This window comes from Rhincodon typus, chromosome 2 (genome assembly GCF_021869965.1).
Source record: "Rhincodon typus isolate 14 chromosome 2, sRhiTyp1.1, whole genome shotgun sequence".
Lineage (NCBI taxonomy): Eukaryota > Metazoa > Chordata > Chondrichthyes > Orectolobiformes > Rhincodontidae > Rhincodon > Rhincodon typus.
In genome coordinates, this window is record NC_063333.1 from 12379571 (window position 1) to 12394412 (window position 14842).

Here is a 14842-nt window from a genome sequence, read left to right on the forward strand (position 1 = left end):
TTATCAGGTTTTAATCCTATTAACTTCCCCAATACCATTTCCTGACTAATAAAGATTTCCTTCAGTTCCTCTTCCATGCTTGACCCTTTGTCCCCTAGCATTTCCCAACTGTCTCTTCCTGCTCATATTTCATATGTTCCTCTGAAGTTTATATGTTGCTGGGTTTCAACCAAATCTCCCTACCATTCACAGAGCTAAAGCATAATACAACGAATGAATTGGATATTAAAGAGAGCTCAAACCACCACCAGACAGCACAGGCAAGGGCAGACGTGTTGCTTAGTATCTGTTGAGACTTAGGGCAACACCACATAGATCGATTGGATTAACTCCACATAAATTACTGATAAGTAGGGCAATGAGATTGCCAGGGGAGGTTCTGACTGGTAACGAGGAAGTTAGACCCAGAAATGAAAGAGTTACATGACAGGGAAGTGGAGGCTGGAACAGAACAGGTTAAAAAAACAGTGTAGAAGATGCAGTCATTGTAAAGGTTGCACTGGAGCAGCAAGGACACATGTTTGTCTGGATAGGACATTATGAAGTGATCATAACAGGCAATACATGTGCCTGTACAGACACAAAATGTAATTTAGTAGAAAAAACATGGAGAGACAGTACAGGTTCAATGATACAATCTTGAAGGGAGTACTGGAGCAGAGGAAACTCTGAGTTCAAGTGCATAATTCTCTGAAGGTGGCCAGGCAAGGTGAAACAGTTGTAAAAGAGGTTTGTATGAAGATCCTTGGGTTTATAAATAGAGGCATAGAGTATCAAAGCATGGAAGTGATGCTACACCTTTGCAAATCACTAGTCAGACTACATTTGGAGTGCTCTGTTCAGTTCTGGGACCTTATGTTAAAAACCATGGAGAGAGTGAAAAACAGATTTACTGGCATGATGTCAAGAATGAGAGATTTTACATATAAGGAAAAATTAGAGAATTTGGGCTTATTCATCTTGGAGCAGAGACAATTAAGGGATGACTTTTGTTCAAAATTATGAACAATTCTGACAGAGTAAAGAAGGATATTCTTTTTCAATTAGTTGGTATGTTGGTAATGAGGGGCCACTATTTCAAGATTGGCAGCAAAAGAGCTGGGAATGAGATGAACATGAACATCTTTACACAGAGTGATGTTAAGATGTGCAATGCATTGTCTGGGAGAGTGGTGGAGGTGGATCCATAGGAAGTTTCAAAAGAGAGCTGGATATATATTTGAAAGTGGTTAATTTAGAGGGCTACAAAGATAGAGTTGGAGAATGGGACAAGCTGCTTAGCTCTTTCAGGAACCAGTATAGACACGATGGGGTGAATGGCTTCCTTCTACACTGTAAAATTCTATGATTGCATGGTTCTAAAACTTAATGGAGCATATCTACATTGAAAGCACTGGTCACAACCGGAGCAAGACACTAACTGATTTATATTTTATAAAATACCAAGTTATGGGGGTAGCTGAATCACGCTAACCATGGTAGGGACATGTATTATGGGGATACTGCTTTGCAAGTATCACCTGAGGAGCTAGACAGATATATACAGTAGAACTGCTCACAAGTGGTAGAAGGTGGAATGAGCAGTGAAGTTATTGTGTCATGGTTAAAGTTATAAAAGTTATGTAACTGTGTACAGCTTGTCTGCATTGGTGCCACATTCTCGACATCAATGCTGAGGATAGACTGCATGTCGTAATGTCCTAGTGGTAAATTCAGCAACACTGGGAATGATAACAGAAAAGTGGTGGATATACCCACAGAGCAACAAACTTACCACAACTGTGGCAACAACAATGGTACACACTATCTTCTCTAGGACAACAGGAAATAGGGAACTAGAAGTGCCAATTCTGAAGGCCAGTTTTAAACCCCAGAGAGAAAATGGTCTAGAGTTGGTAAAGGATGATGAATTTTTCTGTAACAATGTACATCATGAGCTGGTACCCATTGTTCTAACCATCTCCAATACTGTTTTGCCCAAGTGGTGTTCAGTTCAGAACCAAACATTGTACGTAGCTTTGTTAAAACAGGTGATGACACAGGCAGTTCAATGCCTGCACTCCCAATCCAGAGAAAAGGCTGACTGAAATATAATCTGGTCAATGACATTGTTATTGCATTCACCACAGGGAATGCAGTAGCAAATTCTCTTGATTTAGTAACTGTGGACAAAAGATTTGGTCTTTTAAGTTCTCAGCTTAAGGAAGTCTCGGAAAAGGGGCAAGCATCCATGGGTACCAGCATGGGCCTAAGCTATGCCTGTCTCTTTGTAGGTTACGTGGAACAATCCCTCTTCCGTACCTACACTGGCCCTAAACCCCACCTCTTCCTCCATTACATTGATGACTGTATCGGCGCCGCCTTGTGCTCCCACGAGGAGCTCGAACAGTTCATCCACTTCACCAACACCTTCCACCCCAACCTTAAGTTCACCTAGACCATCTCTAATACCTCTCTCTCCTTCCTGGACCTCTCTGTCTCCATCTCCGGCAACCACCTAGAAACCGATATCCATTTCAAGCCCACCGACTCCCATGGCTACCTAGAACACACCTCATCCCACCCACCTTCCTGCAAAAATGTCATCCCCTATTCCCAATTCCTTCGCCTCCGCCGCATCTGCTCCCAGGATGAGGCATTCCACTCCCGTACATCTCAGATGTCCTCCTTTTTCAAGGACCGCAACATCCCCCCATCAGTGGTCAAGAACGCCCTCAACTGTGTCTCCCGCATTTCCCACAACTCATCCCTCACACCCGCTCTCCGCAATAACAACCAAAACAGAATCCCCCTCGTCCTCACATACCACCCCACCAACCTCCGGATCCAACGCATCATCCTCCGACATTTCCGCCATCTGCAATCCGACCCCACCACCAAAGACATTTTTCCCTCCCCACCTTTATCTGCTTTCCGGAGGGACCACTCTCTCCGGGACTCCCTTGTCCGCTCCACACTCCCCTCCAGCCCCACCTCACCCGGCACTTTTCGCTGCAAGCGCAGGAAGTGCTACACCTGCCCCTACACCTCCCCCTTCACCCCCATCCCAGGCTCCAAGAAGACTTTCCACATCAAGCAGATATTCACCTGCACATCTGCTAATGTGGTATACTGCATCCTCTGTTCCCATTGTGGCCTCCTCCACATCGGGGAAACCAAGCGGAGGCTTGGGGACCACTTTGCAGAACACCTACGTTCGGTTCGCACTAAACAACTGCACCCCCCTTCCCCTCCCCCATTTCTGAAGAAGGGTCTAGGCCCGAAACGTCAGCCTTCCTGCTCCTCTGATGCTGCTTGGCCTGCTGTGTTCATCCAGCTCTACACCTTGTTATCAAGGATCCAGAGCAATCAGCTCAGTATAGATCAATCCTTGACAAAGGTGTTTCAGAGCTTGACTACTGAGTCATGCTTGGACCATTAGTAAATTAATCAAGATGCAAGAATACATTTTAATTGACGTGGTCAAAAATAAAGCCTGCAGTACCAATGAAACATGGATACTCAAGCAGAGAAGGGAAAAGCCTGAGACAAATTCATAAAGGTGAGGTGCCCCGTGGATAACTAATGTACACCCATTTAACTTGTCACCGCCCAGAGAGCATAGCCTGACTAGTTACCAGCTCAGGGGCTTGACACATGTACATAACACCTATGTAGATTGTATCATACGTGTTATTATTTAATTCAGCATTGTTCTGGCAATTCCTATTATATCAAAATTAACATCAACTCAGACATGACTAAGAACACTGAGGTAATGGAAGGGACAGGCGATATATTAAATGAGGTATCAAATTATGTTACCATATGTACCAGAGATACGGGGAAATATAATACATATCAAGTTAGATTGTGTTAGTGTAAAAGCCTCTTCTGTGGTAATCTACATTCAATACATAAGACAGAACTGTAGTGTGGATTTAATGCAACTGTCAACTATACAATGAAAGCAATATGGTCAGAAATCACACAACACCAGGTTATAATCCAACAGGTTTATCTGAAAACACATGCTTTTTGAGCCTTACTCCTTCTTCAGGTGTTAGTGAGAGAGGTAGTATCAGACACAGAATTTATAAGTAAAAGATCAGAAGATCACACCACTGATTAGGATGTATTAAAGAAATCTGAGATGCTGTTAAATCTTTCATCAGTTAGAAGGTTTTAATTGATTAATATGTATATGTAAATCCCCAAATTCCTTTCAAGTCCCTGTGCTGAGGGAACTAAAGGTTTTATCAGTGTAAAGAAGTGACATTTTAGGTCAGACAATGCATGTTAGGTGTGAGACCTTGCTTATAATCTGAGTGACAGTAAGAACTGCCTATGCTGGAGTCAGAGATAACGCAGTGTGGAGCTGGAGGAACACAGCAGGTCAGGCAGCATCAAAGGAGTAGGAAAGTTGACGTTTTGGATCAGGACCCTTCTTCAGAAAATCTGAAGAAGGGTTCCGACCCGAAACGTCAACTTTCCTACTCCTCTGATGCTGCCTGGCTTGCTTATAAACTGTTTGTGTTTTGGTTTGGAGTCAAACTGGTTTTATTTCTAAAGTAGGAATTTATAAAATGCCACATTGACTGACTATCTATAAATTGTGTGCTTTTTGAACAAAATAGAACGTATCTGCAAATACAAATTCATCCCACAGATTCACGTGTGTATATGCGTGTGTGTGTGTGTGTGTGTGTGTGCAAATGTTTGAGTGTGTGAGGGGGGGTAGAGAGAGAGAGAAAGAGTGTGCATGAGTGTGTGGGAGGGAGTGTGTGGGAGTGTGTGTGTGCGCGCGCGCACACGTGTGTGGGAGAGAGTGTGTGTGCACGTGTGTTTGGGACAAAGAGTGAGTGTGTGCGTGTGTGTGGGAGAGACAGTGTATGTGTGTGGAAGAAAGAGTGAGAATGTGTGTGTGCACGCATGCTTGACAGACTGCGTGTATGAGAAAGGATCTGAGAGAGTATGTGTGTTTGTGTGAGAGTGAGTGTGTGTGTATGTATGCATGTGTGAGAGTGTATAGTGTGGTGGGGTCACCTGTAGTGCAACATGTACCCAAGATCCCGGTTGAGGCCATCCTCATGGATACTGAACTTGGCTATCAGCCTCTGCCCGGCAGCTCTGCTTTGTTATGTAACCTGAAATCTGCCTTGGAGGATGTTTTTCCCGAAGATCCGAGGTTGAATGTCCTTGACCACTGACGTATTCCCCCACTGGCAGGGAACATCCGTGTCTGGTGATTGTTTCGCAGTGTCCATTCATCCGTTGTCATAGCGACTGCATGGTTTCACCAATACGCCATGCCTTGGGGCATCCTTGCCTGCAGCATATGAGATAGACAGTGTTGGCCAAGTCACATGAATATCTGCCGTGCACGTGGTGGGTGGTGTTCCCACATGTGATGACGGTGTCCATATCAAAGATCTGACATGTCTTGCAGAGGTTGCTATGACAGGGTTGTAAAGTGTTGTGGTCGATGTTGTCTTGAATGCTGGGTAGTTTGCTGCAAACAATGGTCTGTTTAAGGTTTGGCGGTTGTTTGAAGGTGAGAATAGGAGGGGTGGGGAAGATCTTGGCAAGGTGCTCATTATCATCGATAATGTGTTGCAGGCTGCAATGAATATGGCATAATTTCTCTGCTCCCAGGATGTACTGGACAACTATCAGACGTATCCCACACCTGTCTTTTGCAAGACATGTCAGATCTTCGACATGGATACTACCATCACACGTGGAAACACCACACACCACTTGCATGGCAGATACTCATGTGACTCGGCCAACATTGTCTATCTCATACGCTGCAGGTAAGGATGCCCTGAAGCATGGTACATTGGCGAAACCACGCAGACGCTACGACAACAGATGAATGGACACTGTGCAACAATTGCCAGATAGGGATGTTCCCTCCCAGTGGGGGAACACTTCAGCAGTCAAGGACATTGGGCCTCAGATCTTAGGGCAAACATCCTCCAAGGCAGACTTCAGGATACACAATAACCCAGAGTCGCCAAGCAGAGGCTGATAGCCAAGTTTGGTATCCATGAAATCAGCCTCAACCGGGATCTTGGGTTCATGTTGCACTACACTCTCCTGTGCGCACGCACACACACACACACACACACATGAATCTATGGGGTGAATTTGTATTTGCAGAAACCTTCCATTTTGTTCAAAAAGCACACAATTTATAGGTAGTCAATCAATGTGGCGTTTTATAAATTCCTACTTTAGAAATAAAACCAGTTTGACTCCAAACCAAAACACAAACAGTTTATAAGCAAGGCCTCACACCTAACATGTATTGTCTGACCTAAAATGTCACCTCTTCTTTGCACTGATAAGACCTTTGGTTCTCTCAGCACAGGAACTTGAAAGGAATGCGGTGATTTACATATACATATTAATCAATTAAAACCTTCTAACTGATTGAAGATTTAACAGCATCTCATGTTTGATTAATACATCCTGATCAGTGGTGTGACCCTTTGATCTTTTACTTATAAATACTGTGTTTGATAATACCTCTCTCACTAACACCTGAAGGTGGAGTGAGGCTCCGAAGGCATGTGGGTTTCCTCCCATAGTTCAAAGATGTGCAGGTTAGGTGAATTGGCTATGCTAAATTGCCCATAGTGTTCAGGGAGGTGTAGATTAGATGGGTTATAGGGCGATGGGTCTGGGTGGGATGCTCTGAGGTTCAGTACGGACTTGTTGGGCCGAAGAGCCTGTTTCCACACTGTAGGGATTCTATGATATATGATGTGTTTTCAGATAAACCTGTTGGAGTATAACCTGGTGTTGTGTGATTGGTCTAGGCCCGAAACGTCAGCTTTCCTGCTCCTCTGATGCTGCTTGGCCTGCTGTGTTCATCCAGCTCTACACCTTGTTATCTCAGATTCTCCAGCATCTGCAGTTCCTACTATCTCTGAAATAGTATTTGAACCAGTTCTACTAAGTAATTCCATTATTGCAGACTCCTCAAAGGTGAAAAGAGCACAGAATGTATGATACCTTGCAGCAACAATCTAAAGCACTGGCTGATGATATCGAACAAACAGACAACCCCACTTGGTGTAAATCAAATATGTAGATACACACGCGGTTTAAGGCCATCTTCTACGTTTTGGTTATCACCCAGCAGATACAGAATGCATAACAAGCCTACTTGGTTCACATCACCAGAAGGACACAGGAGTGGTGACAAAGAATAAGGGAGTTGGAGGATGCAGGGTCAGATGGCATGCGGCCAAGTGTACTGTCCCAACCTATACAGATTAGATAAAAAATTGCTTCTACAACCCTAAGCTTGATACCTGGCCAGTATCTATGGGCAATGCAGTGTAAACAGAAAAGCATTACCACAAAGTTGAACATAGAACATAGAACAGTACAGGTCCTTCAGCCCATGATGTTGTGCCAACCTACTCTGCATACCCTACATTTTCCTATCCTCCATGTGCCTATCCAAGAGTCGCTTAAAAGTCTCTAAAGTATCTAACTCCACTACCACTGCCAGCAGCGCATTCCACACGCCCATCACTCCAGAAGTGGGATCATAACAATATAGCTCCATGGAAACCACTGATGAGGTGTAGTGACCAATGTTCATAGATTCAGGGCACAGTCAAGAATAAACTGTCTGGTTTGGAGATCCAGGATACTGAAAAGAATAAAGTACTTATTTCAACAGTATTGCAGTTTTTTGCAAAGCAAGTTAACAAGTTTAAAGGTCCTCCAGATATTACAATTGAACAATTGTCTGTTTCAGCAGGAAAGACATCCTCAGTGAAGGAAGTCCAAAAGACAAAAGGTTTTCCAGTTCTAAGGGACCTGAAACTGTCACACCGTCAGGAACATAATCAAAGTCAATAATCTTCAACACAGAGACTTCTCAAGTTTCCAAGTCTGAAGTGAATGGAAAATAGCAGTACCTTCAGACTGTTGGAATTTGTGAAGTAAGAGACCTGGGGAGAAGGGATAGTGGCAGATGTGATTATATATATGTGAGTATATAATATTAATGGGAATGAAGCCAGGGAGGGCATAAAGGTCTTAAAGAGTTAATGCTGAGGAGCATGTTAAGCACTGCACAGTGATGATATCACATGACCCTGAGCAGGGGAACACGTTGGACCTGAAGGAGTCAGACCTAACTTTGAGTTTTCCTTTGTATTTTCAGTAACAATTTCTACCATACCAATGTAACTTCTACCTAGTTACCACAGCAATAAACGACATCTTGTTTAAAACAACAGCCTCTTCTTGTGGTGTCACAAGACTATCAGGTGGTTTTCCTCTACCTCATTACAACAAGATGGCCCACGTATATCCTTACAAGGAAAAAGAATGGTGGCAGAAAAACTATGAGGTAGATCTTACATCATGACAAGCTGTGGTGAGAAATCATCGTACCATAGTGACTTGTGGTTTAACGAGTATAATGGCATGCTAACGTGTTAAAGATATGTTCCTAATGCTTATTGCCGGAAACAACCATCCTTCTTTAACCAATTGCCAACCTCATTTTCAACTTTTACCCCAACTTCTGGAAGGTAATATTTCTCCTCTTGTATAATTAGATTCCCCAAGTGCCTCGATTTCTGCACCTGGTGACAGCATTAACTTATGTTCATACTTCTGTATGATACTACGTGAGCTCAGCCAATAACCAAAAACAGGAAAAGGTAAAAGGTTTGAATCAGTCTCAGGCAGTTAAGGGTTAAATTTTCAATCATATTGTAAAAGCAAATTGGAACTACATATGTACGAAGACAGGCTAGTAGTATAGGAGCTACACTATGAGTGAGTTGGAGTTGGCCTTGGGTGAAATACAGACAATGCTTACGAAGATGGTGGTGAAACAGCAGATAATGGAAGACAACTGGATAGAGAAATGCAATAAGTATGTTGTAATGATTTTTATAAAGCTTGGAGGTGTTTGTAACACAGCAGAGTTGAGTTTTACACTTCATGAAGATAAAGCTGCTCTGTCTTCATGTGCATGAAATAAACGATCCTTAACCTAATTCCTAAAGTCTTCTATTAACCTATCATGTTGTAAAATAACAGTACTAAATGTTGCAGATAGCTGTCAACATGAATTATGGTCAAAAATGAAAATTAAAAATTTGGGAGAACAGGGAAACAAAGAGTTTGAATACCTTTAATTGTTAGCCTCGCCTCAGATTTTGATTTCCCTGCAATGAACTGCAGCAAGCCAGTCATCTTACAACTTGTTCTTTTCAGAGTCAGACGATGGGTAGTGCCAGAATGCTCAATCTCCACATCTTCAGAAGCGTGAAGAAGTTCACCATTTAGTATCCATTTTGGAGGCTTTACATCAGCAATTGAAAGCTCACACTGAAAACTTGCATCGTTTGGCTCTGTGACTTCCACATCACATAGCTGCTTAACAATGGCAATTGATTGCTCTGTACATTTAAAGAAATTGATAGAAGTTAGATAATTCCTTTTGCATGTTAAATTGTGTGCAACATATCAAATTCTTCAACTTGTCACAAATTTGGTCTGAATAATGGGATAAATAAATACCAATATTTGTTGAATTGAATAAAAACCTACTGAAGTCACATTAGAAATCGAAAGGTATAATGATAAAGAAAGAAAGAAAGAAAAGCAATGTCAATCAAGCATTCAGAATTTATTAAACGTTTTTATTTTGTTAAAGGCATAATGCAATCTCAAAAATCTTTACAGAGAACTAAACAGGCAAAATCTTCCATTGTGGAGTCGGGATGTGGTGTTGGCCGTGTTAGAGGTCATCATTTTTGCTCAGGACTAGTGGAGGTGCTGGTGTTGGACTGGGGTGGACGAAGTCAGAAGTCACAGGGCACCAGGTTATAGTCCAACAGGTTTATTTGAAATCACAAGCTTTCGAAGCACTGCTCCTTTGCCAAAGCTCCAAAAGCTTGTGATTTCAAATAAACCTGTTGGATTATAACCTGGTGTTGTGTGACTTCTGACTCTGCTCGGGACTGGTACAGGTTTTCGTTCACTACTAAAGCATATGAGCTGTTTTGCAAATTGAACCGAAAATCTTATGGGTAACCTCAGGAAGTTCTCGCACATGGGACATTCCATAGTCAAAAGAGGCAGTCACCATCTTTGAAGACCACCCAGACAACATTTAACTCCTGCAAGCCTGCAGCATCACTGAAGCCTGTGTTGGTTACCTGCAATACGACCAACCCTAGACATGGCTCACACTAGAAGAAGCTTAGTAGAGTAGTAGAGCGAGGGATAACTTAAGTATTTAGGATCCTTAATGTCTTGGCAGGTGGAAATGGTATGACCTTTTTTGGGTCAATCCAGAACAAGGAGCACTGATTTACAGTTTTAGGTTGTCCTTTCAGGACAGAGATGTCTGAGACTTTGGAACGCTATCTCAGAAGGTAGGAAAAGGGCAACAAGTAACATCAGGCAGAATGCTGGGGCACTGGGAACCATGCTCCAGATTCCTCAATTGCATCCTCTTTCCTACAGACAAGGTCCGTAACAATGCTTCTCTCCAGGTGTCTGTGGTTTCATTCATACATACTGTAGTGTGTACACTCATGCACAATTATCTCAAAGGTTAGGTTTGTCCATGCAATTTGATGCTTAACAGTGCAGAAACAATTTTGCTTTTATTTGTTTAATGAGAATGTAGTAACTACTGTAACCCAGTTCGTTTTTATTATGGAAGTTGGAGCTTCAGTCCTTTGGTACAGAAATGTGTATTTAATTAAGTACGCTGAGCCTACAAAAAACCCAAGTCTCAGCCAGTGGTTAAGAATGCAGGTATTTTCCATGAACTCAACTTATCCAGAACCAAGGGTCACTGTTTAAGGATACAGAATAGGCTACTTAGGATTGAGATGAGGAGAAACCCCTTCACCCAGAGTGGTGAGCCTGTGGAAATGTCTGCCACGGGAAGTGGTTAGGGACAAAACATTGAATGTTTTCAAGAGGAGTTAGATATACCTCTTGGGCTAAAGGAATCAAAGGGAATGGGAAGAAAGCAGGAACAGGTCATTGAGATAGATGATGAGCCATGATCACATTGAATGGCAGAGCAGGCTTGAAGTGTTAAATGGCATACTTCTGTTCCTATTCTCCATACTTCTATGTAACTAATCATAGAATTAGCAGATTTAAAATAGAAAACTATTCTTTATTCAAAACAATAGTGCAAATTTTTTCTCCTCAAGTTTTACCCCAAAATTTTCTCCCAAAGAGTAAGCAGTGGGCTCCCAGCCAGCTGGTTACCAAATACTATAATGGAAAAGCAAACATGTTTTATTACATCAATTGGCCTGGAACTGCTTTGCAATAAAATGTTCACATGCCTCTATGCCTCGGCTTATCAATGCCTTGGTTTCATAAAGTCTGTGAGCAACCTCCTGGTCCATGTCACGATCAATGCCTTTCTATCATTTGCCCAGTAACTCTCCATGGCTTCTCCAAAGGCACATTCCAAACAGAGTACCTATACTACCTAGAAGGACGAGGGCCGTGGATACATATTTGCTATAACATCAATATCTGGATTTGGAATAAGATCCTGATCCACAGGATCAACAAACAACTGGACACAGATGGCTGCACCAATGTTGGTGAACCTATTGCTGAAGGAGCAGCCCCAACAATTGGTTTATAAAGGGCAATTTATTTGAGGCCAAAGGTCTGGTGGATGATGTGGAGGCAAGTCAATTTCTCAACAGTATTGCAAAATCTGAAGTGTCGGTACATGATGGCTCAAGTGAAGTGGAGTCAGATAGTGATGAGGAATCCCGAGTGATCGGTGCGTTATGAATCTAGGGGATGCATGCAGTGGGTGAGTTGGGGAAGAGAGGCTTACTCCCACCATGAAATCGACGCAGGGATGACATGCCAGGGGACAGAAACCAAATCACCATGTGCTGCCAATAATATGACTCTTGGAGACCTGACTAAGATAGAACCCAATGTAGGTGATCCACCTCACAGCCTGGACCCCTTGGAAGGTACCAGCATTGGCAAATGCTGCATATCACCCCAACCCCCTCCATTTGCCCAGATCAGTGATGCAGGAAGAGAATGCTGCGACTAGTGTGGACAAAACGTAGCTATCATGGCGCAATTGAGTCTGTCAATCACACTACTACTTAGCAAACCATCACTATGTGCTACGTGTAGTTGCCAGAACGGCAAGGAGATGTGTAATGGAATCCTCAGTAGCAGATGACAATGATGAGGAGGACACTGGTTTGGGCAGCTGTGGCAGTCATACAATGCTCTCTGGAGAAAAGAGATAACACGGTGTGGAGCTGCAGGAACACAGTAGGCCAGGCAGCATCAGAGGAGCAGGAAAGCTGACGTTTCAGGTCGGGACCCTTCTTCAGAAATGGGGGAGGGGGAAGGGAGCTCAGAAATAAATAGAGAGAGGAGTGGTGGGGCTGGGGAAGTTAGTTGGGATGGTGATAAGTGAGTGAAGAGTTTCAGGGCTGAAGAGATTACCAGAGGGTTGCAGTGGGAGAGAGATCCACTGAGGTCTTTCCGGAGGGAGGAGGAGAACTTCTTCAAGGTGGGCATCCCTAGAAGAGGTTTCGCAGTGGGGTTAGAACTCACTTGGGTGTCTTTTGGGGGAAGAAGGAGACAGTTAAAGTGTTTCCTCGACATGGACATGGCATCAACCACAGACCCCGATAGCCAGGCAGGGGTGGGTTCAGTCCCCTGGTAAGTCTTCTAACTAGGGAATATTTGCATTACTTTTACTTGACCTGTACTGGACTGAACTCAAAACTGAATTCAGTGGCTCATTGTTTCAGAGATAGTAGGAACTGCAGATGCTGGAGAATCTGAGATAACAAGGTGTAGAGCTGGATGAACACAGCAGGCCAAGCAGCATCAGAGGAGCAGGAAAGCTAATGCTTCGGGCCTAGACCCTTCTTCAGAAATGGGGAAGGGGGTTCTGAAATAAATAGGGAGAGAGGGGGAGGTGGATAGAAGATGGATAGAGGAGAAGATAGGTGGAGAGGAGACAGACAGGTCAAAGAGGCGGGGATGGAGCCAGTAAAGGTGAGTGTAGGTGGGGAGTTAGGGAGGAGATAGGTCAGTCCAGGGAGGACAGACAGGTCAAGGGGGTGGGATGAGGCTAGTAGGTAGGAGATGGGGGTGGGGCCTGAGGTGGGAGGAGGGGATAGGTGGGAGGAAGAACAGGTTAGGGAGGCGGGGACAAGCTGGGCTGGTTTTGGGATGCGGTAGAGGGAGGGGAGATTTTGAAGCTTGTGACGTCATCATTCATACCATTGGGCTGCAGGGTTCCCAAGCGGAATATGAGGTGCTGTTCGTGCAACCTTCGGGTGGCATCGTTGTGGCACTGCAGGAGGCCCAGGATGGACATGTTGTCTGAGGAATGGGAGGAGGAGTTGAAATGGTTCGCTACTGGGAGGTGCAGTTGTTTAGTGCGAACCAAGCGTAGGTGTTCCGCAAAGTGGTCCCCAAGCCTCCGCTTGGTTTTCCCGATGTAGAGGAGGCCACAACGGGAACAGCGGATACAGTATACCACATTAGCAGATGTGCAGGTGAACATCTGCTTGATGTGGAAAGTCTTCTTGGGGCCTGGGATGGGGGTGAGGGGGGAGGTGTGGGGCAGGTGTAGCACTTCCTGCGGTTGCAGGGAGAAGTGCCGGGTGTGGTGGGAGGAGGTGTATTCCAGGTAGCTGTGAGAGTCGGTAGGCTTGAAATGGATATCGGTTTCAAGCCCACCGACTCCCACAGCTACCTTGAATACATCTCGTCCCACCCACCTTCCTGCAAAAATGCCATCCCGTATTCCCAATTCCTTCGCCTCTGCCGCATCTGCTCCCAGGATGAGGCATTCCACTCCCAAAAATCTCAGATGTCCTCGTTTTTCAAGGACCGCAACTTCCCCGCATCTGTGGTCGAGAACGCCCTCAACTATGTCTCCCGCATTTCCCGCAACTCATCCCTCACACCCCCTCTCCGCAATAACAACCAAAACAGAATCCCCCTCATCTTCACGTACCACCCCACCAACCTCTGGATCCAACGCATCATCCTCCGACACTTCCGCCATCTGCAATCCGACCCCACCACCAAAGACATTTTTCCCTCCCCACCCTTATCTGCTTTCCGGAGGGACCACTCTCTCCGGGACTCCCTTGTCCGCTCCACACTCACCTCCAGCCCCACCTCACCCAGCACTTTTCCCTGCAACCGCAGGAAGTGCTATACCTACCCCTACACCTCCTCCCTCACCCCCATCCCAGGCCCCAAGAAGACTTTCCACATCAAGCAGATGTTCACCTGCACACCTGCTAATGTGGTATACTGTATCCGCTGTTCCCGTTGTGGCCTCCGCTACATCGGGGAAACCAAGCGGAGGCTTGGGGACTGCTTTGCAGAACACCTACGCTCGGTTCGCAATAAACAACTGCACCTCCCAGTCGCAAACCATTTCAACTCCCCCTCCCATTCCTCAGATGACATGTCCATCCTGGGCCTCCTGCAGTGCCACAACGATGCCACCCAAAGGTTGCACGAACAGCAACTCATATTCCGCTTGGGAACCCTGCAGCCCAATGGTATCAATGTGGACTTCACAAGCTTCAAAATCTCCCCTCCCCCTACTGCATCCCAAAACCAGCCCAGCTTGTCCCCGCCTCCCTCACCTGTTCTTCTTCCCACCTATCCCCTCCTCCCACCTCAAGCCACACAGCCATCTCCTACCTACTAGCCTCATCCCACCCCTTTGACCTGTCTGTCCTCCCTAGGCTGACCTATCCCCTTCCTAACTCCCCACCTACACTCACCTTTACTGGCTCCATCCCCGCCTCTTTGACCTGTT

At 44.8% G+C, this 14842-nt stretch overlaps 1 protein-coding gene across 1 annotated transcript in view; it reads right to left on the bottom strand.

Annotated features, from left to right (window-relative positions):
- The window catches only part of obscnb (obscurin, cytoskeletal calmodulin and titin-interacting RhoGEF b), a 583513-nt gene that overhangs the window by 450078 nt on the left and 118593 nt on the right, over positions 1-14842 (bottom strand). The window contains exon 21 of the mRNA XM_048618408.1: positions 9153-9422. Within this exon, the coding sequence (XP_048474365.1) occupies positions 9153-9422 (270 nt within the window). The remainder of the gene's footprint in view (positions 1-9152; positions 9423-14842) is intronic.